This window comes from Struthio camelus, chromosome 19, assembly GCF_040807025.1.
Source record: "Struthio camelus isolate bStrCam1 chromosome 19, bStrCam1.hap1, whole genome shotgun sequence".
NCBI classification, from domain to species: Eukaryota; Metazoa; Chordata; class Aves; order Struthioniformes; family Struthionidae; genus Struthio; species Struthio camelus.
Genome location: NC_090960.1, coordinates 3,413,451 through 3,439,703, shown reverse-complemented (window position 1 = coordinate 3,439,703; position 26,253 = coordinate 3,413,451). Strand labels below are relative to the sequence as shown.

Below are 26,253 nucleotides of genomic sequence, written 5' to 3'. Positions count from 1 at the left end.
GGGACTCCAGTGTTTTTCTCTTGGTTTCCTCCCTAGGAGGGGCAAAGGCTTGCGATGGAAGCGTTGGGCCAGAAGAGCATCACCAGCCTCCACTCATTTTCAATCTGGATCACGATATCCAGGAGCAGGAGCCTTTGGATGTGGCATGCAGAGAATATCAGGCAGTGTTACCTGCAATCAGCAGGGCTTACGCAGAAGCTCTTCAGGATATTGCAACAGACAATGTCTCGGTTGCAGATTACTCCCAAGATCCGGCAGCGACCCCCTGCTGCAACAGCCAGCATGTGGCCTGCCGATGCCAAGCTCACGGGTCGCACGCAGCCTCGCTGGACCATCGCACAGAAGGAGCAACGCAGCTTTGCATTTAATCAAGTAATTGCTCGAGCTGCTCCGTTTCTGATTCTGGCTATGTTAACGGGACTGTTGTTCAGCCTGGCTCCAGGCTTCAGGTTGGCCACAGAGGACAGGGATGGAGGCTGCGATTCCCTTTGCTCCGTGCTATGAAACAGTGTAGGTGAGTTGAGTGTCTGTATGGGCATGTGGAGAGGGTCCCCTTTCCTGCAGCTGTGTCCCTCCGGCAGACCTGTCCTGTGTTGCTGGAAGAGCAGGTCATTGCAGTACCTGGTGGTTCTGGGCATGTGGAATTACAGAAAGGAGGCAAGCTTTTGTAGAGCTGCTTAGCTGAGAAAGAGTCAGGACTTGGATTAAAACTACCTTCTCTAATACCTGGTTTTTAGAGAGAATTTCTCTGGGAAATTATCTTGCCTTTCCATGCTAGAAAATGAACCTTATAGGAGAGGGCCCATGGGAGCATGAGGCAGGGAAGGAAGGGGCCCCCCAACTCTAAACAAACATCCGTTGCTAGTGTTGAGACCCTGGAAGTCTGTTGTAGAGAGACTATTTCCTGCCTTTTCTGTGCCAGGACAAGGTGAGCGCTCTGGGAAGTGAAGCACCTGCTTCTCTGGGTGCCAAGTGAGGTTTTTCCAAAAGAGGTTGTATTAAAGACCACAACTATCTGTAAAAGAAAGAGAGCGAGCCTTGGGCTTGTAATGACAGCTGCCCTGTACTTCCCTGGCATCTGGCTGGGCACGATGCTTGGCTTGTGCTAAGGCTGCTCTGCACTGACACAGCAGAGATCAGAGATTATTCTGAGATGACAAGTAGTCAAGTCATGGTATTTTGAAAGGCTGTTTGGAAATGTGTGGTAGACAGGTGCGAGATGCAGAACTGCGGTAACTCTTCCCTGTCACCTCTCTTTTGAAAGACCAATGATGTAACTGCGTTTTGGGGGGAGTTGAGTAGAGGGTGTCTGCCTCTAAAGAGTCCCAGCAGATCAGGGCTGCAGGCAGAGCTGCAAAGGCAAAATCAAAGGTGCAGCTGTAACTCTGAAATGGCCAGGATTTCTCAGCAGCTGAATGAGGGTTTTCTGAAACAGTTTGGACTCAGATTTAGGCAACCAGATCCTTTTCTTGGATCAGTCTGTAAGTAGCTTGTCTAAAGCAAAGCAAGGTGTTAAAACGAGCAACAGGGAACTGGGAGTTGTAATTATGGGCAGCTCTGCTGAGATTTAGAGGGGCTACCCAACAGTTTGCAAGTAAGTCTGGCCTGCAGCCTCCTCACCTCCCTTCCTGGCACCAGATGAAAGCAGCAATGCTCTGCGGACTTGGCCAGGTCGCTGTGGTCCAGGTGCAGCTGAGAGCAGCCTTCCTTTCACCAGGGCCCCAAACCCACTCTCCCACGTGCTAAAACTTAATCAAGACTGACATCTTTAGGGCCCCACAAAGAACAGCACGAGCACGGGCAGCGAGCAGCCAGGGACAGACTGTGACTTTATTCTGTCTTTAAACATAGCAAATTGCATCTTCTCTAATATCACTGCAAAAATACTTTGCCTGGGTAAAATAGTATGTATATACTGTACAAAGACATAAGTTCAATATATCTTCCTATAAGTACATTTATACACATAAAAGAGCATAAATTAGAAAAGGGGAAAACAAGTATATAAAATTCTGGTTACATACAAATCTGATTAAATTAGCATTTACATTGTGGTTCTAACATATAATTTGTTAAATATAGCAATGTGCATACAGTACATGAACACCCCACCCAGACACCAATTCAAACAAGGGGCTAGCGGGGCCAGGTATTCAGTTAAACATACCGTAGTAAAAAGCAGTGGCCCACCTTGGATTTTTTTCTCTTCTTTGGGACTCACAAATCTATTCTTCAATAGTGCTGGCTTTTCCAAAGAACCTCCCAGCAGCTGTCCTAAGCGCGGATGTTTGCTTCTCATCATGACCTCTTCGCTTTGCCCAGCTGACCTCCACGGCACAAGATTATCTACCAAAATCAAAACAGAACGGCCTTAACTTTTTTTCCCAGCAACAGGGTGTGTTTCAAGTTGGTTTTACGCACATGGGAGGAGAAGGGGGAGGGAAGTCCTGCAGTGTTTTACTTTCCATTTGAAGGGAGATTTGTGAGCTGGTTTATTTATTTTCCCCCTCCCCAAATTTATAGTCTTGAGAACAGGAACCATCTGGCTTGGTGATAAACGTGTCCTGTATCTAGCTGGCATCACGCTGAGCACAGACGCGCTTGCACAAATTCGATTACTAAAGATGGGACTCGTTCCCCTCACTAACGTCCTCCCAAAAGTTAAGCTCCCTGGGTGGCTGGAGGGGAAGGGAGCAGGACACGTATCACTGTGTCTCTCTGGGCACTCCAGGCAACGACAAGAGTTACACACCTACATTTTAGACTTAGTTAGGTGAGGGGAATCCTATCCTAAGTATCAGCAAAACCTTTTCGTGAAAGAATAAAGCAGAAACATACAGGAAATAGGCAGCAGCAAGGACTTGAAAATGCTTCATATTGGCTACTCCTCTTTAAACACAAGCCACAGGAATAGAGACCTGGGGAAAGATTTACACCTAATTCTGGATAAAGCTTGGGCAGAGCTGTGGGTCTGCCGCATTACCCTAGGTGGGTACCTCTGCTCAGACACTAACCACAGGTCTCCCTTTTGGTCAGCTCCAGCCTTTCCAAAAGTGCCCTACATTTCGCAGCCTTACAGATGCGGACCCTACAGCCTCAGCTGCAGGAAGGTCTGCCCGAGATCTCTCTCTTGATGGGCTTTGGGAACATCACTTGCCCGGTTCTGAGGATCATGACATTGACACTGGATCATACGTTGCCAGAGGGACCTCAGTTAATGTAGTGATGAGCCGGGCTTCATCCTGCAAACCCCAGCTGCCCCAAATGGCTGTTGGAGCTAGAGCGGCAGGAGTTGCCAGGAGGAACAGGAAGCTGGACAGATTCTGCCAAACTTGCTCATTCCCCTTGTGAAGAATGATTATTAGTAGAGCTCCACAGCAAAACCTTTTGCCTTTCCTATCCTAACAGCCAACTAGTAAAGAACAGAAAAAACACTTAAAAATCAGTGTTTGCACATGATGCACAACCGAAAGTGAAATGCCATCCAGGCAAACAGTAAGGAGAAACACGAGCAAATACAGGTCACGTGCAGCCAAAGACAGGGCGATAAGCTGGTCGCTTGTATTAGGAATCCGTGGTTTAGACAAACGGGGATGAGCGCAGCCCCCACGCCGGTGCACTGATCGGGGGGAGCGTCTCTGCCGCCTGCGGACAGCCGCACTCCTGCGATGGAGACGTCGTGGTGCTGGGGAGGCCGCAGTGCACAGGCCGTTGGGTGCTGGAGGCACGGCTCGGCTAATGCTCCTGCCCGTCCTTCCAGGGAGCAACCTCACGCGCCGCAGTGACCGACTGCTGGTTAATGCTGATCGTCAGGATGAGACCTGCACAAACCTACCCAGGCTGCATGCAGCCAGCCAGCGCCTCTCGGGTTCCAGGCATAGTTTATTTGACTTAACGAAACAGCTCTCCTGATGAAACCTTCAGATCAACTTCATTCCTGAGGCTTTGACTCAGAGCCTGCAGAAGAGTGCAGCCAAATGCAAGCATTGATGGTGTACGTCTGGAAAAGCACTGAGGAATCGGCTAAAAGAAACGCCTTTTCTACTGATCTTCAGAAGTTTTAAAAGATCTGCTGGTATGTATTCTTCAGGTCCGTATATGCCACATCGTTTCATTCTTGCTGAATCCTGCAGGTTTTCTTGTGTAGAACCTCATAGCGCTACCCCAAAACTTTTCTAAATATGATCTTTTGGGGCAACGAGAGTGGCTCCTGAAAGGCTGAGCTGGTTGTGCAGTCAGGCTGGTGTCAGCAGGGCACTGCTGGGCGCGAAGCATATCCCAGCAACTCCCAAAACTGCCAGCAACTTCTGCAGCTCTGATGAACTAGTACAAAAGTGGCAACTGCTTGGACAAGTAATCAGCGAACAGCAGGAACTGACACATCATTTGCAGCCATAACTGTGGGTAAAACCAGAAGCGACTGTCAAATAAACGGAGCTGGGTTCATGCTTCCCCTCCTGAGGGCTTTGATCACTCGGAAGGGTGATGCAGCTCCTCGCAGCAAGTCTCAAGCACAGCACCTTTTCCTCAGGTTAGCTTTTAGCCTGCCGTCCATCTCAATAACAGCTAAGTACTTTCCGCATAAGATCAACAGCAATTCCAAAGAGACCCTAGTAGACCTGAAAGCATTTAATCCACCCCATCAATGCAAGCAAGATATGTAATTGAACTAGTTTAACCTCTTGCTACAGGATTGTTCAGCAGTACTAGCATACTAGCATATAGTATGCTAGCATATAATACTAGCATAACCACATCCATATTAATTCTTGTTCAGGTCAGTTTTTAACATCACTTAAGCCCCCCCTGGGTTTTTCATCTCTTCTCTGACCTGTCCCTCCTTCTGGTTAATGAAGAGGCAGTTTCCTGCAATCAGCAACAGATTTTATGTTAGACTGAAGCTGCATTTCCTTACTATTAACGATTGAGCCTCTGAAGTCCTGCTCACCAGCACTTGAGGTCAGGGGAAGGCAAAATGTTTTAAAATGGAGAGGAACTGCTGGGTTCTAGGCGCTGCTGTTTCCCCAGAAGTATGTCCAACTTCAAAGCCATACTCGCGGCATGGGCTGTGGGTGAATATTCCATTTTGTCACAAGTTTTGAGGTTTTTAAATGTCTTTTTGTTGCACACTGGAAGACAAACAAAATCCTTCCCATGTTTCCACAAAAGAGAATGCTGTCAAAACATTTTTGTTGGATAAGGTCAGGTTTTCTCTCCCTCCTTCACACAAAAGTGACCGATCCCTGAAACCCCTCTTGAACAAGTCACTGAGACCGTACGTTTCAGCGCTGAGAAAACAGCAGAGTTCAGTGAAAATTCAGAGCATCAAAACATCCTGACCAGCTCTCCTTACGAACGAACACAGCAGGAGCCAATGCTGCACTAGCAAGGAGACCAGATGCAAAACGCTACCTCCAGCAACAGAGGGGGAAAAAGTGAAGTCCTAGCTGCAGACGCTTTATCTGGAAGCTCCTATTGCTAAGCCACCGTATCAACGAGTATTTTTGGAAAGCTCCTTCCCTCCTACACCACCTCCTCCCTACGTTACACATGTTAAGTTGCTCTGTCAGGTTAATTACAGCACAGGATTTTGACAGATCAAAGTCCATGTAATAAAGCGCCTGCTGTTGTACAGCAGGGGTTTAGGGCTGCTTTTATACTGCGTAGTCCCAGCAGGCAGACTCATTCAGGAGCAGCATGATTCCTGCTTGCTGGCATTTGCTTGTCCCCAGACCACAGGTTCAAGTGTAGGTTCATAGAAAGAAGCAAAGGATTTCTTTCTGGCCCTGCTGCTCCTAGGAACTTTCCTGCCAGATGCCTGGGCCAGCAGCTCTGACAAGAGGGGAAGACATTTTAGCTCCTTCCTAGGTAATGGAACAGGACAAACAGAAAACTTTTGTTCCGAGTTTGCAATAGGTTATGCTACAGGTAACAAAAGAGAATTAGTCCAAAGTTTATGTGACTTGGAAAGCTGGATTTAGGTAGTGTTTAAAATGGAGTCATGAGCTAGTTGTAATACTTTGCATCAGTTTAAAGTGCCTTACAGAGGAGGTCAGCCTCAACATATGGAACAAATCCTGGGATCCCAGTAAAGTTTTTACTTCCTCCTTCAGGCAAAATACCAACAGCAAGATGTGTAAAAACAGAGGAAAGGATTCAAAAATCTGCCGAGTTTACAACTTGAAATCCATTACAATATGCTGCTGTATTAATGCATTACTATTATGAAGACACTGCTGATTACAACCAGGTCATATCATGGTAACCAAGCTCTGTCCACTTAAGAGTTAAATATTTAACACTATAAATGCTGGTATAGTAGGAAGAGGAGCAGGAGAGACACTGCCAGGCTTAAGTTAGATTTTTAAAAGCCAATACGTCCTTCCAATGACAACTGAGAAAGTGCCATTTAAAAATCATAAAACGGTTTCAAACTCTGTTAGGCTTTTCACTTTGTATTGGGAAAAGGAGTTTCCTTTTTAGTTAGCTTGGAAATAAAGAGACCGGTGAGATTCATATATGTCCCGGTTGCTTTCCCATACACTAACACAACTAACTGGAAATGGTGCAGGGAATATTAAGTGTTTATTTCTAAACGATGGGATTGTTCAAATTAAAGCTAAAAAACAGTCAAGTTATGTGCAAGGCACAAAGGTCAGATCTGGATCTGAATGTCATTCGGCATCTGAACTTCATTCAGCTAGTTTGTTCGGATCCATCTCTAGTTACTAGGATTGGTCATCTTTCCCCATCTCTAGCTGCCATTCAGTGGGGGTGTAATCTTCCTGGTACTGTCCCTATAGCTTAATTAGTTATTTTAAGCTTCACAGTGAATTGGGACAAGGTGGGGGCAACAATATCTCTTCTGCAAGGGTTAATACTTTCTTCTTAGCATGAGGGTTGTATTGCTGTTTTAGGGATCCTGAATGCTCACAGGAGGAAACTCATTCTCGTCATCAAGACACACTGGTCCAGTTGCAAACTCATGCTCTGGGATAACCTCTCCTCGCAGGGCTCCACCATCCTCTGAATAACCTGCCAAAGTAAAAATATAAAACAGTAAGGATAAACACATGGAAGGAGGCTGGAATAAACAATGGAGACACCATTTTATCAGCATTTTAGCACAGAGCTGGTTTATCTGGCTTTTCGGCAGAGCGCTGGGGGAACGCAGAAGAGAAAGATAACTCCACCAACACTATAGATTAGGGAACAGACGAAATGGCTTGTTCCTGTAGCAGAAGCATTCTTCCTCCCACCGTGAATGCAAGCACAAATCCCAGAATAAGACCTACATCTGTATGCAAACTGTAAGATTAGTCATGAGCTCTGACTTCTACATCCATGATTTCAACTCCTGGAAACCGGTCTGGCAGCTCGCAGCAGCTGCTGTCTGACAAACTGTAAAACAAGACTGGATGCGGTTACTGCTCTTCTAGTGGGCCTCTGCACAAGAGGAGGAGAAGTGCTGGGAAGCAGAACAGAAAACTCCTGACCTGTTCTCAGGGGCAGGGGGCAAATCGTGAGCTCCAAAGATTCCTGCTACCCCGGCCTGCGATGCACACTGCATTGCGTGTGTTTCTGGCCACAATGGGCCCTTGGAAGTTCAGGGACTTCCTGTTTTGCTCTATGAGGCTTTCGTGTATCTGCCTGAGGAAGGGCCGAGCTGACACTTACCTGGCATGGTTGAAGCTGAAGGCACTGTACTTTGTCTGGCTACAGTTGCTGCGTAAGATTGAGGTAACGGAGGCTGGAGGTCATTTTCTTTGTTCTCCTCCATCTTTCCTGAGCCGAGCAGACTAATTGTACAGGAACAAGAGACAGAAAAAAGAGTTAGCTCTGATCCTGTCCGTTCCTCCCCCAGCGCTGGTTAAGATGCACACACACGCATCCGTATCACCTTGAAACACATCACCCATTTGTAACACTGCATCCAGGCACCAACTGCAGCCCTAGCAGTGCTGCAGAGGAGGAGCTCATTGTTCTCTACAAATAAAGCAGGGGGAAAGGAAAGGAAGAGATAGGGAAAGCGCTACTACAGCTAGAGGACAATGCTGGCATGAGAATAGAAAGGAAAAGACTGGCCACAAAAGCTTTAGATCACAAAGGCAAACAGTGTTTCTAACCACGGAGGGGGCTACAAAGGGCTTGCAACAGGAGCGGAATAGGCAAGTAAAGCAGCACTGGCTAGTTTAGGATGGAGTTTGAGCAGAGATATGCTATGATGTAATTTAACTCATGACCCAAGAGGCCCTTTCTGATGCTAAAAGAGGAACCCACATAGGAAGCTGGCCTGCCAGGTCCAGACTGCCAGTTCACAATAGGAGCACATGGGCATCAGCGATGTCTGAAGGAGGCAGGCAGGCCGGAGCATGCTGGACAGCTCAGCTTTGAAGTGATTTTGTTTTGTGGCTTGTAAAAAACTGTTGGCATTTTCCTGGCTGTCAGCCACGTCACTGCTTAGAGTACATGTTACATCCCACCCCACCCTGAAGGCGTCACATCTGGAGCCAAGTAGCCCAGATGTGGGGTTACGTGCCTATGTGAGTTTGCATACAAACTAAACAGCAGCACAGAAAACTCCCCTTTGTCACTGCACGCCTGCCTGTGTGCGTGCATGCATGTGCACATGTTCTTGTTTACGGAAGCTCCCAGTCTTGTTCCACATGATCACATCCCTGAAATCATCTCTCTAGCACCCAGCCAGGCCTGGAGGAGGTACTCTCTTCTCCTGCCACCCTGTTGGTCTGTTGGCTGTTGCAGGAGACGCCTCGTAAGAGCCAGCCTGCCCACCTCTGCCCATTCTGGCTGAAACGTCCCAGAGCTGCCTAGGGATTTGAGATGTCTGTGGTTTCTTCTGCAGGAAGCCCAGGGAGCCTGCCTGCTGGCAGGGGCCTCACAGGGATCTCTCAGATTGGACAGCTAAAATCACAACTCACTTCTGACATCCTTGCTCCTACAGCTCCATTTTATACTCTCAGGTGAAAATTCTGTTACTTTTTAAAAATCAGCCTCTGTATCAAAAGTACCTGGAGCACCAGTGCGCTCAAGGTATAGTTACCTGTGTTTCTTAATTAAGACGCACTCCCCTCCATCTTGCGGGTCCAGGTTGTAGATATAGAGATGTCCATCTGATGTTGTCACTAACAATCGAGGCAGTTTCTGAATCCTAATGAGAAAAGCGTAAGCCCAGATGCACACATCTGCATATAGAGCCAAGTGTTTGCAGCAAGGAGAAGGGGTTAAACCTCTGCATCCCCGCCCCTGTTGTGCTGCTACTTGCTAAGGAGGGACTTCTAGCCACCAGCAGAGCTGCTTCCAGTCTTTGGTCTAAGAGCGTCCACACAAGGGGCTGCAATAAATGACCCAATCCACAGGCCTAAGTTAGTGCTGACATTTAAGAAAGGGCAGTGCAGCCTGCTCTCTACCTCCATCCTGGACTCTTTCATCTGTGGGAGCCTGTGGAAGGTAGGCCAGATGCAGAAAGCACGCACATACACACACGTGTACTGCTCTGCAGGTGCAAGATGATGGACAACAGTTGTGATATTCTGTGTGGATAATTATGTCTGTCCACCACCTGGTGTGGCAGAGGGAATGCAAATGTTATTACATACGTGGAGAGGGCACAGATGTTCCTTTGTCCAGAGATGTTCAAGCGGACAGTGGCAAAGGCTCGATCCTGGTTCATCATTCCTGATACTTGAGCGGGGAGGTAGTTGGTAGCGGCCTGGAACATCTTTCCCATGTAACCACTCCAGGTTGGAGGCTCTTCTGGTCGGCTGAGGTTGGGGATCACAAAGCAGCAACAGTAAGGCTACTGCAACTAGCCCGAACAGATCAGGAACAACTGAAATGTTCCTGATCTGAAGGCTTTCTTTGGAACTGCACACAACTGTACCCCCACGCGCCCTTGTAACAACCCTTCCCTTCCTACCAAGAAGGGCTGATTTGTTGGCACCAAGGAAAAACAAGGCAGTGCTGATCTCTGCTGTGCACTTTCTCTTCCTGGTTCCCACTGCATGGCAGTAATGGGGATGCCCAGAACATGCCTTGGGATGCATCCCGACAACAGGGATGCAGTGTGTAGCTTTTCAAAGTAGTGAGTCCCTCAGGACAGGAAGCAAAAGAGATGGTTTGCAGTTGGTGTTGTGCATGGAGACTACATGCTGAAATGGGAGGCCAGCTGTATAGAGGCAGATATCTGAGGCAGAGCCACCCCGGCAGCAAGCAGGTTAACCTGGGGCCCCCTCACCTGTCAGTGAGATGTTCCAGTTTAAAGATGTGCACAGTTTCCGTGTTACTTGAAGCACACAGGAACTGGGAATCCATACTGAATACCAGAGAGCTGATGTTCACATACCTAGGGCAAAGGAAAGGCAAGACTGGTCAATCATGGCACACTACTGAATGGGAACTGCTAGGCTTTGCTCACAGACAAGAAGATGAGGAGGAAGGAGAGCCCATATGCTGAGAAAAGGACCATGCCTGGCTGCTGCTGAGGTTGCAGGCTGACTGACTAGCATTTCCCTAATCCCTTCCTTCAGCAGAGCTGAGTTAGTGAGAAAAGCCAGGGAGGTGGCAACATCCTTGCTCACACAGCTGTTTGTGGAGAAAACTTCTGTGCTTGCCTTGCTAGAGCAGCTAAACCTTCTGGTACTGCAGAGGCCAGGGAGGATATCCAAAGCACTGGAGAGTCCAGATACATGTGACATCTCCTCCTGTGTAGGCTCACCAGGGTGAGGGTGTCTCTGTTGTTGCAGTCTCTGAACTAGCAGAAGTGAGTATAAAAACAATCACAGGCAGGTCAGGGATGGGGGAGAGGGAAAAATCAGGAAAGAATCTGAAAGCACTTGAGGAAGTCTGCCAAATGGGAGCAGCAGCTTATCCCCACCTTCAGATTTGGGCTCTTACCCAAAGACTTGGTAGCTTCAAAACAACCCCTTTGAGAAGGCAAGAGACAGGACGATAACTTTGGGGACTTAATTATTTCAAGTAAGAAACAAAGAAGAACACAGCAAATGGAATGAATCTACCTCTGTTCTCTGTGACCGCCCCATTCTGTGACACACTGAATTGAACCACTAAACTTGCCGGAGGCAGCTGGGAGCAGTGTGGCTGTCTGGCACAACGACATTTCTATTTGATATGCTCACTCTTGTTTTCTTTCTGCAAAAGATGCCAAAGCCACCAGGATCTGACGTTGCCATGTCCCTATGTTTACATTTCTGCTCCTGGCACCCTGCGTACTTGTTACCGATGGAGGAATGAACTGACCTTTTCATCCCTCGCCGGAATTCGTAGAGCTTTTGCCCACCAGGAATGGAAAATACACGAATGACTGTGCCCTGCAGAAAATGCAAGTAGGAAGATCACATGGGAGCAAGGCAAAGAGCGAGAGCCCCTTCTCTGACACCAAAAAGAGTCAGTACATACAAAGACTGCTCCTGTTTGTCAGCTGGGGTACACCTGAACCCGGGGTACACCTGAACCCGATAAACTGGCCTCTTACAAGTCGGAGTTCCCTCGTTCGGCCCTCCCTGCGGTCAGCTCTGTTTAAAAATGCACTGCTCAGAGCCCCCGTTCTCCATGCACCAGGCTGCCGACGCACCAGAGCTAGCGGTGACGCCACTGCCAGCCGCGGGCGGAGAGCGGCAGGCAGCGAGGAGGTTGCTCACAGCAGCGCTCACTCACTTTTTCAGAAGCGCTTGCCAGCTTCGACCCGGTGGAGTTGAAGGTTAGAGCAGCCAGAGGCCCATCATGGGCAGGAATTGTGCAGGCTGTTTTCTGTAGGACAGAAGGTAATGTGAGTGTAAAGAGACATGTTGCTCCTCAAATGTGTAAGGGGAGGGCGTTCCCTGCCTTGAACCCATCTAGGGCTGTCTGTACGTGTTCATGGGAGTTATGGTATCCCTTCAACACCCTCAGCGTTTCTTATCTCTGCTCTGCCTTTAGCTCCGTCTCCACCTACCACAGTCACTGTGATTAAGCAAAGCTCGTTTCGGCTGCAGAAGTCCTCAGCTCCCCACCTCTCTAGACCAGGCTGCAGGAAAGCAACTGCACCTACCCTGAAGCCAAGCATTTTTCTATGCAGAGAAGGAGCTGACCTCCATGCAGTTTGCTCTCTGCACACCATGACGGTACAGTGAATATGGCTGCAGCAACACCACCCTGATACCTGCAGGAAGCCCAGGCCCTTGCTAGTACCTCTCAAAGCAGCAGCGTGCGTTTTCCCCTTGTGCTCTGCTCCTCCCCTGCTGCAGATCCTTAGTCTCTTCTAGTTCCCACTGCATGTACAGGGCGACAGCGTTATGTAATCCAAAGCCCTGGCATAAACAGCAGATAATCATGACCCTGCTTCTAGCCAGGGACAGATTTCCTGAGGGGCTGCGGACACCTCGCCCTCCCTATCAGCTCTGGTTCAACCTCACTTCCACCCTGCGGGATGGCAGAGCAGCTGCCCAGGGCCTGCGCTGCAGCTCCAACCCTCCAACCCTCCGTAAGCCACCTGGGTCACATCCTGCACACTGGATACGCTGCTGCAGCTCCCAGAGGAAGCCCCATCTGCTTCAGCCTGGCAGCTGCTCTCAGGCTGTAGGGCATGGATCCTGTTTTCTTTATTATCCAGTACTGGGAAATGGATGTCCTCATCTCAAAGGGGTTGTCTGTCTGGCATGGTGTCCAAGCGAGGGGGATGGGGGACGTGCGTGGCCCGGGCAGTTGATTCCCCTGTAGTCCAGCTTGGTGGAGTATACTTATTCATCCCTCCCAAAGGCCCCGTTGGCTCTGCTGTGGCTCTGTTTGTTTTCAGTCCCTGCCGGTATCCAAATGGGCGAGCTTCGCGCTTACCAAAGTATTTCCATCGTAAAGCACGATCTCTCCGCTGGTCGCGCTGCCGGGATAAGCCAAGTAGGAGTTGGCGTGGTTAATCGAGAGAGCGCACAGACCTGGCAAGGCAAGAAGAACGCAGCTGAGGTTGTTTGCTGGTGGAGGACAAAATGCAGAAACGTGGCCACGGACACGGTGGGGGGTCAGGCGCTGTCTCATTCTGGGGCAGTGTCCGGTGTTGGGAGCATGCCGGGCACGCGCTGGCAATCCCTCGGCCGTGGGGACACCTGCTGGTATGGGACAGTACGGCTCCCTTCCCCCAGCCACGTCCTACCCCAGACCCTGCTCAGATGGAGCCTAGATTCTGCTTAATGTCGGCCTCGGCTTCTCCCCCGCAATCATCTCCCTTAAGACAGCAAGACTAGTGCACAAAGCACAGCAAGGGACACCCTGGTCTCGGAGCTAGCAGGACTGCTGTCCAGACACACCAGGACGCAGCACCCCCAGACGTGAGCGGGGCGTAAGCGGGTGGCCAGCAGGCTCAGAGGAGCGGCGCAGCGCGGACGTGGCCCTGCTACGGAGCCCGGCACGGCTCGTGCAGCAGCTGCGGGGCCAGGCAGCGCCGTTTCCTTTTTCTCCGAAAGACAAGGGAAGCCAGAGGGAGACAAAACAAATGCCGTAGTCGTGCAGGGAGTTTCTGGCAGACGAGGAACTTGAACCTAGCTACATTTCCACCACGTGGGGAATTCTCTCCCGTGGGCATAGGTAGGCCCATCCACCTGTCTCCCAGGGGACCTAAGGAAAAAAGCATCTCTTCCTAGCTCTCATTTCTGCCCTTGGCCGAAGGCCCATCCGAGTGAATCCTGTCGTGGACAGGAACAGATCTCACTTGCTGCCCGCACCAGAAGCGGTGTCCTTGAACGTGCTCGCAACCCTCTCAGACAGGAGTCAAGGGTTCGACGTGACCTGAACGGCTGACTCCCGCCGAGGGTCCCACGTAGTCCCTCGTGCGGAGGCAGTTGCAGGGTTAAAGGTTATCAGGGACCCTGGCAGGCTCCGCGCTTCGCTCCCCCAGACAGGATGGGCGCACGTGCGCACGTATGCACACACACACGCGCGCGCGCGTGCGCGCACACGTGCCGTGCAACCCGTCTTGTCGGGACACTGTCCTGGCCCCGGCCCAGCAGCAGGGAAGAATCAGCTGAAGCTCTTGTTTGAAGTCATTGTTTACAACTAAACAGTCCGCAGCGGAGCCAGGGAGCTGCAGGAGCAGCCGGGGCCCCCCAAGACCCAAGCCCTGTCAATCAGAGGCATTTGCACCTTGCCAGGGACCGTGCGCACCGGGAGCAGAGGAGCGGCAGCAGTCAAGTGCAGGCAGTTAAAAGGCAGGCAGCGGCACCCGAAGAGGGAGGGATAGGAGAGGAAAACAGAGATAATCCAGAAGCTTTGCTCATAAAGAGCAAGGGTGCCTTTCCAGGGAGAACGTCTTCGCCCAGCCCGGGCAGCGCGGGGGGAAGGCTCAGCAAAGCCGCTGCTCCAAGCAGAGGATCTAGAGAAGGCTCGAGCTAAACAAAGCAAGCTCTGAGCCGGCTGGGCTGTGAGTCACCCTCTCCCTCCGCTCCGTCTGCAAGAGGCGAACGGAAAACCAGGCCAGGGGAAAACACAAACGCGAGTGTACTGAGCTGACCTCAGGGACGCACAGAGAACAAGGCCCGCAAGGGACACGGGGAGCCTTTGAAGATGCTCGTCGGCTCTCAGCAGCCCTGGGGAGGGTCAGTGCGCGCTGCAGCAGGCCCTGCAGGTGGGGCGCAGCCGTGGCGCTGGTGTTGCTCAGGATGGCACCTCTGGGAGTGCCACGTCCCAGGTGACTTGCTTAAGCAGCATGGAAAAAAAAACCCTACTACATTAGAGAAGCCTGTCCTTGCTCTAACACGAGCAGGTCCTGCTGGATCTGGGGCTTGGGGGAATCACAGGAACTGAGGCAACGGACTGGTCCGGCCCTAGCTTGGAAGTCCCCATCACCAGAGAGGGGTCCCGCTTAAAACAAAGACAGACAAAGCACCTGCTGGAAAAGCCCCTGTCAGAGTGGTGTCCTGCTGTCCCTCGTGCAGCTGAGCAACAGTGATGTGATTCCCAAAGTTGTCCTCCCAGCTCCTCGCGATGTGCCCTCGTGACACACGCATCAGCATCACTATGAACTCCTCAGTGCAGATCGTGGCTCTGATGCGAGTCACCTTGCAGCCATGGCCCACGCTTGAGCTGTCCTGCCCTCCTTGGAGGAATTCAGGCAGGGATTTACTGGGGAAGGGAGCCACCCCCCCATCCTGCACCGCAGACGCTCCCGTGTTCGTGTGTTCACGGTGCTGCGCAGTCGGTCCCGCTCAGCCGTGTTACCCAAGGGACCTTGTTTCACTCCCGCTGGCTGCAGAGTGGATCAGACAAGCTTGTGTGCTTCCTGCCTGGAGCTGGAGACCTCAGAGCCGAGCAGCATGGTTTCCTCTCAGGATCGAGATTCACTCCTTATTTGAGCACACATGAAAAATAAGACTCGCCCACCCCGGGCATTTTCCTCTCCTGCGTGCAGGAAGCTGGCCAAACATTACCAAGACAACAACCCCGAGCACGTGCAATCTTCCTGGAAAGGCTGTGCACATCACCACCGCAGGAAACATTGCTTCTCCAGCGCTTGGTCACGGTATGTGTGTGTGTATGTGTGCAAAGGGAGCAAGAGGTCACCTCACTTCCCCCTTAGCCCTGAGACAACAGCGCTGGCTGCTTTTGCCTGCCGTAAGCACCCCCCTGGGGCCTAGCCCCACGCTCTGCCAAGCAGCTGAAGGAAAACGACGGACAGAGAGCTGGGTCCTGAGCAGTAACTGCCAGAAATCTCACGACGACTGGTCAGTGGGTGTGCAGCAAATCCCTATACTCCACTGCTGGCTTCACAGCGCCCGGGGCACACACCATGAACTCAGTGCTTCCTGGGGACCACGCTTGCTGCGCGCTCTACCACCCACCCACAGATTTCTGTTCAGAAAAGGCTTGACAAAAGAGTGATAAGGCCCCACTGCCTTGACCTCCTGGACTCTCCGTCCTTGGGCTCAGGCTTGGGACTAAAGCAGATGTTCCAGCAACAAAGGGAGCACACGTGGCAAGCTCAGCACTTGTCACTCAGCACATTTCAATGACAGCTGCTGCAGTAAAAGCGTTTTAAAAGACTAAGTACATATGAAGTCCTGTGATCCACAGCAGCCCAGGCCTGTCCCAGTGACTGCTGATTGCTGGTGCTTTTAAGCTCTCACCAGATCATTCTGCTGCACTGCAGAACAGCTCCAGGCATGGGTGTCCCCATCCCTGCTTGTGCTGCTGAGCTTTCTCGGGAAGGTTTTAAACTTTAATTATATCTGCAGCATTTAGTATGTTTAATCCACATGAAGAGGCCATCTGTTAAGACCTGAAGTAGGTCAGGGGAAAATCCAGGAACAGCGTCCCTTGAAAGCTCAGAAGCCAGGCGTGAGCACAATAACTTCACAACCACCCTTGAAAAGATGCTGCGGTCTGCGACCAGGATATCACAGCAACATACGGCAGTGCTGCCACAGGCACGCAGCCAAGTTTCCCTACTCACAGCCAAAAATAGCTTTGCTCCCATTAACAGGAAAGCCGGATTCACCCTATGCTGTACAGCAGGGATTTGGGCTGCAGCCACCTGCCCTGCCCCTTGGGTTTGCCACACAAGTGGAATAATTTCAGGTGGCGGCCCAGGCTCCTAGGTACTCCCTGGCAGAGCTCGCTTGGAGACACGGTGGAATTAGTGGTGTCCCTGGCTGCGTTTTCTGCCTGAGGTCCTCTTGACAGCACTAATCACCTTGGGAGCTGACTCCAAGCACGCAGGTAATCACAGGGGCTTTCTACCTTGGGGGAAGAGTGTATGCCCGTAGCCAAGAGAGAACCTGGGTTAACCACAGGCCTGAAGGGAGTGTCAAGCTATACTGCCTAGCATGAAGCTACGGCGCCTGTCTGCTGACTCATGCTGGCAGCACAGGGAAGCGGGACTCCTTTTTCCAGAGAGCTAAAATGCCGTGGGACTCTGACACAGGGCACTTTGAAGGAAGGGCAGGGAGCCCCGGAGGAAAATATTCAAGTTGTCCTATATATGGAGGGAAGCTTGTGGTCCTGGCCTGCCTTAGAGCTTTGTTCTTTCAACAGAGAATCGAGGCACATCCCAGGAAACTGAGAGCTGCATCGACATCCCACGTGATGACAGGAAGGGACTGAGCTTGGGAGGTGAAATCAAACTATGCCGACCGTCTCTGCTTTGAAGCATTTGCCCTGGACAGAACAGCGTTTCTTCTCTCACAGGCCAGACTGACTGCCTCCCATATGTATGTTTCTGGCTCCTCAGCACTGTGCTACTAATCCAATTGTGCTACTAAGAACATACAAACCACAGGCTGGTTTAAATTCTAACACTAATGATGTGGCTCTACAAAGCTCCTGCGGAGCTGATCTCTCCCTTTCACCCAGTCTCCCATGCTTACCTGTTGTATTTGGAGGCGTATCCAGAATAGTCTTCAAAAGCTTCATGTCCTTAATATTATGGATGTAAATTGACTCCTCCAGGCAAACAATCAGCCTCTGCAAGAACACAAGGGACATGTACAGAACTTCACCAGCATGGGTACAGTGCCTCTATTTGCCGGTCCCATTGTTCACACACCCAAATCTTTGCTGCCTGAAAAACTCAACCGGGATTTCTGACACACTGAAAAGCAACAGAACTGTGGTCTCTTCTGCTCCTACATCCCCCCTCACTGGACAGCCCTGGATTTTGAATGTGTCTGCTTTGGAGAGCTGCCTGCATCTGGTCTTGTTTTTGAAAGCAGATATAACATCTCAACTTCTTCTCTGCTACTCTAAGATCTGATCTACCACGTTCCAAGGAACAGGAAGATGCATCTGGGTGATACCCTAGAAACGGTCTGTAATTATCATCTATTCATACCCCTACTTTTCTTTATACTTCTTTCCCTAGCAAGTTACTTTTTGATCATAAAGAGCAGGGAGCAGAGAGGCTGCCAACCGCTCTTGTCAGTATGTTGACTGATGGGATTACTTGCCCCTTGCCCTGACTTCTTCCTGATTTTGAGGCAAATATTTAGGTGATAGGCTTCCCACCACTAGTGAGCCTAACGGGTCTGTTCAACAAAGTAATGTTTCTTTTTCCATTCAGTATCAACAGGCAATACTCCATCTTCTCTGAGCTTAAAGTGCCTTGAGTTGCCTAGCAGAACCGTATAGAGATCAGACCGGGACACATTTGTTCAGAGACAGCAACAGGGTTAAGTGTTTCACACCTAGTATTTACACCATCTTGGCAGATGAATAGAGTACTTCCAAGTGAATGTGCTTGTATCTCTTCTACTGAACTCATCAGGAACACCCACCCAACTCTGAAAATATCCCAATAAAAATGTAAGGCCAGACTCTCTCTGGGATCCTGAAGTTGAAGCATCCAAATTCAGGTACAGGAAGCCTCCACCTCTTTAGAAATGAGGCCACTTATTTAGTATCTAAATGTGGAGCTTAGTTACTAACTTGAAACATCCACATTAGAAAAATCTTTGCCTTGCTCTGCCATTCCTGCTCAGATCAAACCCTTTCCCACTTCTATTCCTGCTAACCACAGCATCTGGGGCTGTGTGAGCCATTTTGGATTTCCAGGAAGACTTTTCCTTTTCTACAGTAACAGCCCTCAACTTGCTGAGGCTGTCAGAGTAATATTTATACAGCCGATTTCAGCAAAGCTACCACGTACTTTCCCAGAACTGCAAAACACACTGCTGTTGATGAAAACGTGAAGGGAGGTTTTCAGATGACAGTAAAGCAGCAGCCAGAGATACTGCAAGAGGTGCTGGCACCAACAGGGACAAAATCCAGGAATGGGCAAGGTGACTGACAGGGAGGGAGATGAACAGGCAAAGTTGGCTTGGACAAGCCCATCGGGTGTTAAAGAGGGCTGATTCTTTGCCTTCTGCCTTCCACATAGTCCCACAGCCCGTGCTGACATCAGTGTAAAACACGCTGAGAAGAGGATAGGTTTTATCCTTGCTCCTTTTTGACCGAGCCTCAGAGAGGGTGCTGAGTGCTGCAATAGCTACATATTGTTCAAGGCACTGTACATTGTATAACATACTACTGCTCACCAGTATTTCTCTTTAAGATTTCACTTAGACATCAGCCAAGCTAAATACTTGACCTGTGTACTGAGGACTTAAATGCACTGGGTGTGGATGCAGCCAGAAAAAAGTAGCAAATCTCTCCAAGAATTCAGCAGGGTTTTCGGCACAGCGAAGCAAAGCCCAGGGAGGTTGTAGGAGAGCTTTTTGCTGGTCGTTTGCTGGTCCAGCACAGCCTTCTTCCCCGCTTTGAGACAAATCATGATCTAGCTTACACCATATGTAAAGCTGGAAACAAAGAATTCCCATTGATCAGCAACAACTGAGGGATTCTTTCATTTGCCTACCATGGATTTTCCACAAAGAGATCAAATCAAAACATGCAACTGTTTGTTTGAGATCTCTTCGTATTTTATCTGCCACTGCTTTCCTGTGTTATGGCTTGTATGGGATTTGGCCTTCTCTGCTTTAACAAAGCAATGTGCGAGTACAGCTCTGCCCAAGCTGAAAAGCAGGTACCGTACTCGAGGAAGAAGGCTGTGCTCACACCCTGATGCCTGCTGCACTGATACAAGATAAATCACTGTGCCTTGGGGAGCGAGACGCATGGGGACTGTACTCTGAGTATCCTGCAGCATCTTCAAATCTCTCCAGATTTGTCTCTCTTATGGTTGCAAGGCAACCTCAGCCGAGGATTTGAACCCAGGCTCAAAAGCAGCCAGGGTATGCGGAGGCATGACTGAGCCTAGGCATCGTCTTCAGGCAGTCTCTGGGAAACATGGGAAAAAGCCTGAACTTACGTTAGTCCCACATTGATCTCTTAGAGCTACTACACAGAAACTGCCAGTTTTTTAATATACATATATATTTTATACATATATATATACACACACCAACACACATGCACGTACCCTCCCCATCTGTAATTAAAAGGAAGTCCATGTTTGCCAGTTCCATTGCAAGTTTCAGTGGAAAAAAAAATCAATTTAAGACAGATTTAATTGTAGTATATTGTAGTAATTGAGCTTCTGGTCAAACACAACTTTACTGGAAACTCAACCCAGAGTTTCCTTATGGGAGAGCCTTACTGCAGGATCCACTGTTGCTAACCTAGGAGAGGCTGATTGTATACAATTACACAGACTGCTTATTTCTTCATTGTAAAAGGTCCTCTGCTTCTTATGGCATATACTTTGAAAATAATTATGGACACAAAGAAAAGATGATGTAAAATGCTCCAAAAAAGGTTCACGGCTGCTATGAGACTGTCAGCTCAGACAATGACCCCTTAAAAACCTTTCTTGAAGTGGCTTGAACGTTTTCTACATCTTTAAAAACAAAATAAGGTTGCCAGCAGTACTTGAAATGCAGCCTTTTGTCTCATCCAGAGTTCAAGTTACTCCTGGGTTTTGTTACCAACTTTGACCGTCTCATTTGCAACAAAAGTGGCAGAGGTGGGCCGAAGCCTAAAGTCAGGGCTTAGAATGCAACAGAGAGAAGAAAAGGTATTTTTTTCAAGCAAAATGGCATGCTGAAAAGGCAAGAAGTCAAACAACAGAAAGCCTTTGTTTAACTGCTAGGAAAACAAAGACTCGGCCTCATTTTATTGAAGCAAACAGTTACAGCAGGTAATATTAGCAGCCATGCTTCCCCTCTGTCAGAAGTTACTGCACCTGTAGCGGAGCTGGTGGAAGACAACATGCACCTACCCCTCAGCTCCATGTTCACAATATCAGTGCAAACCCACCCTGGTTTTTGCTGCTCTGCTAGGCAGTGGGGTCCCAGTTAGATTCTTCTGGGTGAAAAATGAACACTAGCAAAGAGACAAGCTGGGACAACTCTGGCTAACCAATTTCTCTAGCCTCTTACCTGACGATTCAGCCGGATGGACAAAATATTACTGGAATAGCTATAGTTGCAGATTTCTGTCCCTTTCTTGAAGTGGTAGACATTCATTTGCTGTGGCTTGGCATGACTGACCACAACCACGAGGCTACTGGAGAACAGACGCTCCACGATGTAAACATCTGGGATTTCATCTAGGCACAGAAGGACAGTAAGACAGTCTTTAGCTTGGAACATGGTTGGTCTGTTTGCAGAGATAAGTGAGACAACTCAGGAGGGAATCAGGCTGGAAGGCTCAGTGCTAAGATGTTCAACATCTGCTTTTGTTAAAAATTACCCATATCTGGCACAAAGCATCTAGGTCAAAGTAGGAAGGAGTTAATGGACTTTCCCCTGAAGGCAGAATTTAAGTCAGCCCCATCTGACAGTGCTGTCTTGCCTCTCCTTGGCAGGGCCCTCCAGCTGTAGTTAATCCTTGGGAACAGGATATAAAGAGGAAGAGCTCACCCTTATCAAAGGAAATAAGTGTCCTGGGGCTGCTTGGTCAGGCATGTTCCTGGAGGAAGCAAACTAGCTAGGACTCATCAAGGTAAGGAACAAACTCTATGTAACTCACTGTTCCTTCTGCATGGTGCCTGGTTTCTCCCAGCTGCCTTAGAGAAAGGGAAGGCTGATGCATTTAATCCTTCTTTGCTGAAGTCATGGTTTCTAGAGAGCTCTAGCATGGCTCCTGGCTCTGGTGAAGAGTGATGTGGTATGTCTTGCAGACACCATGCTAGGGGTGACTTTTGTTGTGTTGAGGTGGCACCATTACAGTGGTCCTGGTGAGCCCATCCCTAAATCATCAGAGACTATGAATTCTAGTGCAGATAGCTGTGAACTGTGTCTGATGCCTGGGCTGTCCTGTACCGGAGGTACAAGGACCATGCCACAGCTATGTTGTGGGACTGTCTGAGTCTCAACCCATCAGCCTGAGTATGTCATCAGCAGGCATCTGTTTCTCTTTAGTCCTTGCTCTGGCTTGGGGGGCAATCCAGACTCCTAAAGAGTTTTAATATGGCTGTGGCTTGCTGCTGTGCAGTTGCTCAGTCAGCCTGTGAGGCAAAGAGTAATCTGGACTTTGCTCCAAATGAGGCAGCTTTATGCCTGGTTGCCTAGGCTCCATCTATAACCAGTGGAGAGAGACTGGCATCTCCCAGGAGTGAGTTATATCTTGGTTGGGGTAAGTTTGGGCCAAAACACTTCTCATGACGGCCTGAACTAGACCGGAGTATGTGCTCTGTGAGGTCTGAAGGTCTGACTTGTCTCAGGCTAAGTGCATTACATGCTGTTCTGAGCAGAGCTAGCAGCTGAAAGCCTGCTGTGAATGACTTTTTTACATTGGAAACCCATTAAAAACATCTTACTTGTAAATATCACATTGGGCTCAATGATGCTGGATAACTTGCAGGCTATGTGGTGGCCTAAAGGTTCCTGTATGCATATCTGAAACATGCTAGCAGTGAACTAGCTCTGATGCGGCAAACCAGGCCTGTGTGAGCAGGACAAACGGCTGCTGTCAGACTGAACCAGCAGTGAACAGTGAAGGCGTCTCACAACTTTAGAGCGCAGCTCAACTCTGTTAAAATACTGCTGGGAGTTAGGAAGCTTCTCCAAGGCTGTAGCTCAAACTAAAGGCCCCTGTGCATGGTGCAATAACCAGCACAGTTTTTATCCTGATACGGTGCAGCAAAACCATATGCCATCTGTGCAATAACAGTAAGCAGAATAGCTCCCCTGAGACAGATTAGAAGTGCAATAGTACCGCTAAAAGCTGTTAGCCAATATTCTGCTGCAGCAAAACAGGAGACTTACTGCTTTCATGGACCTGGTCCAGTTGCTCCACAGAACTTAAGGAGAAAAGCCTGTATCCATTTGTGGTTCCAATTGCCAGGGAGCTGTAAAGATAAGACAAGAGTCAGCAAGTTCAGATCTTACAGCTTCGAGGTTACAGCAAGAGTTGTGGCAGATAAGGGATATGGGTGGTTCCCTGGTACAGTGATCTGCAAAGGAACAACTTCAGTCCCCCTTCAACCTAAAGCAGATAGGGTAATAAGCCCAACCGTCCTGCTTTCCAGCTGAGGCTACTGTGGCCTACAGACGGTGAGGATCCCTGTGAGGCAGCAAAGTATCATCGGTTTGTATGACCCCTGTGGTCCTGTGCTGCTGTAGGAATGTATGGGCACACTTCTACCTGCTAGGCTGCAGATGAGACCTTTGGGACCGAGCTGCACTGGACGGTTAGAGGGGGCTGTTTCCTAAGGCATGAGCTGATCTATCTACACTGACACTTTAACTTCTGGGGGGCTGCACAAGCCTTTGCTTCCACTGCTAACAGCAGCAGGCACAGGCATGTAGCCCAGCATGCCCTTATGCCAAGAGCTGGCTCTGCTCAGTTCCAGTTATAATAAGCAGCAACATCTAGGTCTTAAGTCAGCAGCTGGCCCAGAATACCAAAGGACAGTATTCGTATGGTGGCTGTGGCCAGCAGGTTCACGTCAGCAGCACGTCGCCACCCATCAAAGCGCTCTTTGTTTAGACACCGAACAAATGCAAAGCAGCCCTGCAAACCTAACAGGCCTTCCAGGTGCAGGACACTGGTATCCACAGAGCTTATCTCGCCCCCCTGATCTGGGCTGATCTTGGCTGCAGGCTATGACTGCTGGATAGTATGGGCCACTCGCTACGTCAGGGAGCGTGCTGTCCCGCTTGGAAACGGCTCCTAAACAATCCCCTTGGAAGCAGGTAAACCACACGTTAAGCAGCGCTGCAATGGATCGAGACTCCGAGGAAACCCTCCGTCGTGGAGGGCGGCACGTCTGCGCGCTGCTGGCAGCGCAGGAGGCCACGCGGGCCTCTGGCCGCTCCGTTGTTTCTCTGCCCCCGACAAAGCAGCAGCCGGACACTGGCAGCAACGTGCTGCCACCAGGCACGTCCCTCGGAGAGGGCCACCGCTCCGGCCCTCCGGAGCGCTCCCCAAACTGCTGGGGGGGGGAAAAAAAACCCCACGTTGGTTCCTCTGAATTCACTGCTGGCCGGGCACCCCTGGCTGCAGGACAAGGGGGAATTGCTGGTTTCTTCCCCAGAACGGGGCTGAGCCCTGCGAGGGGGGTGGCAGGGCCCGCCGGCGGGGGGGGGAACCGGGCTCACCGCCAGCAGCACAGCAAGGGGCAGGGGGTCCGTGGGGCAAGTCTCGCGTGGGGTGTCCTCGGGTGGCGGCCCTCCCGTGGGGGTCTCGCGTGGGGGCCCGGGCCCTGCTCGTCGGCCCTCCCGTGGGGGTCTCGCGTGGGGGCCCGGGCCCTGCTCGTCGGCCCTCCCGTGGGGGCGGTCTCGCGTGGGGGCTCGGCCGGGCCGAGGGGCCCCGCGGGATCGGCCCCGGCGGCGGCGGCGACGCCGCTCCCCCCGCCCCGCTTACGTGCAGTCCTGGTTGTAGGAGAAGCAGCTGAGCGCCGCGGGCCCCCCCGGGACCTGGGCCGCGGCCTCCATGGAGCGGGCGGGCGGGCGCGGCGGCTCGGCCCGCTCCGGCCCCCGCGGCGGCGCCGGTCCCGGCCCCGGCCCTGCGCGGCGGCGGCGGCGGCGGCGGGGCGGTGCCGCCGCCCATTGGCCCGCGAGCCGGCGGAGGGCCCGCCCCCGGGGCCCGATTGGCTTGCGTTTCGACCTATCGCTGCGGTGAGGGCGGGGCTGTCCCGCCCCCGTGGCCAGCGAGGCCGGTCGCTATTGGCTGGCGGCGGGGAACAGCTGTGCGTGGCCACGTGGTGATGTTGTGGTTGCATCAGACGAGCCCGGGCAGCTGTTGGGGCACATCTGGCGGGGGAGGAGGGGGGGCGCACATCTGGCTGTGCGCGGCGCCCCCTTTCCCCTCCTGCCCCCGAAACGCCCTGCTCGGCGGAGCCCCGACTTAGCAGGGCCCCAGATCAGCCGTGTGAGTCAGAGCCCCGGCGTCCCTGGGAGCGCTCGCAGCACTCGGTAAATCCCTGCGATCAGCCGGGGCTGCGAGCGTGGCTCATCTGCTGCGGCGCAGGCCAAGACGTGACCTAGGAGCTGCTTGCAGCTCTCCCAGCGGCAGTTACGAAGACCATGGAACAGATCTCTTCTCGCTGCTGCCATGCGATATAAGGGGTAACGGCTGCAGATGGCAGCTTGGGAGGTGCAGGTCAGAAATCAGGGAAAAGGTTTTTCACTAAGAGGGTAGTGCCGTCCTGGAACAGGCTGTCCAAAGAGGTCAGGGAATCTCCATCTTCGGTGTTTTTAAACACTCAGTTAGGCAAAGCGGTGGGTGATGGCCCTGTTCTGAGTGTGAGGTCGTGACAGAGGCTCCAGAGGTCTCTGCCCTGCAACAGTTCTACGGTCCTGCGATAAATAAGACAAAGGAAGTACTGTGCTGGATGGACGGAGTATTGACACATGATGTAAAGAAAACTTGTGATTATACCCAGGACTCACTGACTTAAAACCAAGAGAGTCTTCCTTTCACGGAGATTTCTCTTCTCTTTCACATTGCGGCATCCTAAGATAAATAGTGCTTTAGAGAGTTTAATTTGTTACAGAATTCATGGTCTAAACTTAAGGCGTTGCCTGTACACAAACGCATTATTCGTATGATTAGTATCACTGATACCTTGTAGGGTCAAATCTATCAGTGAAAGAATACAAAAAAGTAGAGCCAGTCTCTAAATGACAAACGTTCTACGATTCAGTACAATGACATTAACAGTGCACAGAAACACGGGGCAGAGCCTGCAAACCCCCTAATTAGATGAGTAATCCTCATGTGAGTGCTGAAGTCATTGGCCCTAGATCACTTAATGTGCACCACAGGACTTTTGGAAAAAGATCTACATGCAATACCATCTAAATGAGGCAGATTCCATGTGGACACGTATATCTGCCTAGACGAATCCCCCTTTGCAATATGTCGGCCTTCAAGCGTCAGTAACATTCCCCCGTTTTAGAATTTAAGATCTGCAACTGTGAAGATGATTGATTTCAAGAAGTATGAAAACAAACAGCTTTGAAACAACATTAGGTTGGAGTGAGGCTGATGGCCTCACTAGATAGATATGTCCTGGATAATCCCTAGGACACAGAGCATATGAACTACATTGCAAAGGCAGCAGGGGAACCATTTTATATTCCTCATGTTTGCGGGGAAAACAACTTCTATTCATAGGGGCTTAGTGGGGAGCTCTAATAAAACCTAAAAATGAAACAGAAAAGCTGTTTTCAAATGTCCTGAGACTGTCCCTGTGGCTTCAGAAGAGTTTGGTTTTGAAATAGCAATGTCAAGGGAAGATGGGATTGTGGAGCAGGAAAAAGTTTTTAAAAAAAAAAAAAAAAGCAGGGAGTTAGTGTCTTATATTAGGAA

The 26,253-nt window shown here is 50.4% G+C and overlaps 2 protein-coding genes across 16 annotated transcripts in view; one reads left to right on the top strand and one right to left on the bottom strand.

Moving 5' to 3' along the window:
* ARSG (arylsulfatase G) overlaps window positions 1-26,253 on the top strand; it is a 71,778-nt gene that overhangs the window by 38,348 nt on the left and 7,177 nt on the right. For 12 of the 15 annotated variants that reach the window (XM_068913478.1, XM_068913472.1, XM_068913477.1 and 9 more), the window contains one exon: window positions 37-2,052. In XM_068913478.1, coding sequence (XP_068769579.1) covers window positions 37-368 — 332 coding nt within the window. In that variant the 3' untranslated portion in view covers window positions 369-2,052. Of the gene's footprint in view, window positions 1-36; window positions 2,053-3,760; window positions 6,438-11,178; window positions 11,316-17,034; window positions 17,806-21,301; window positions 21,439-26,253 lie in introns of those variants that run through there. The other 3 variants (XR_011135448.1, XR_011135449.1, XR_011135450.1) reach the window with 3 other exon arrangements.
* WIPI1 (WD repeat domain, phosphoinositide interacting 1) lies at window positions 1,812-24,445 on the bottom strand. Its single transcript, XM_068913483.1, has 13 exons — window positions 24,304-24,445; window positions 22,704-22,786; window positions 20,874-21,043; window positions 17,367-17,463; window positions 12,850-12,947; window positions 11,695-11,787; window positions 11,278-11,348; window positions 10,256-10,363; window positions 9,618-9,782; window positions 9,062-9,169; window positions 7,678-7,799; window positions 6,935-7,035; window positions 1,812-2,346 (listed from the first exon to the last, which is right to left on the bottom strand). Exons 1-13 carry the CDS (start codon window positions 24,372-24,374, stop codon window positions 2,299-2,301), a joined length of 1,335 nt encoding a protein of 444 aa, XP_068769584.1. The 5' UTR covers window positions 24,375-24,445; the 3' UTR covers window positions 1,812-2,298.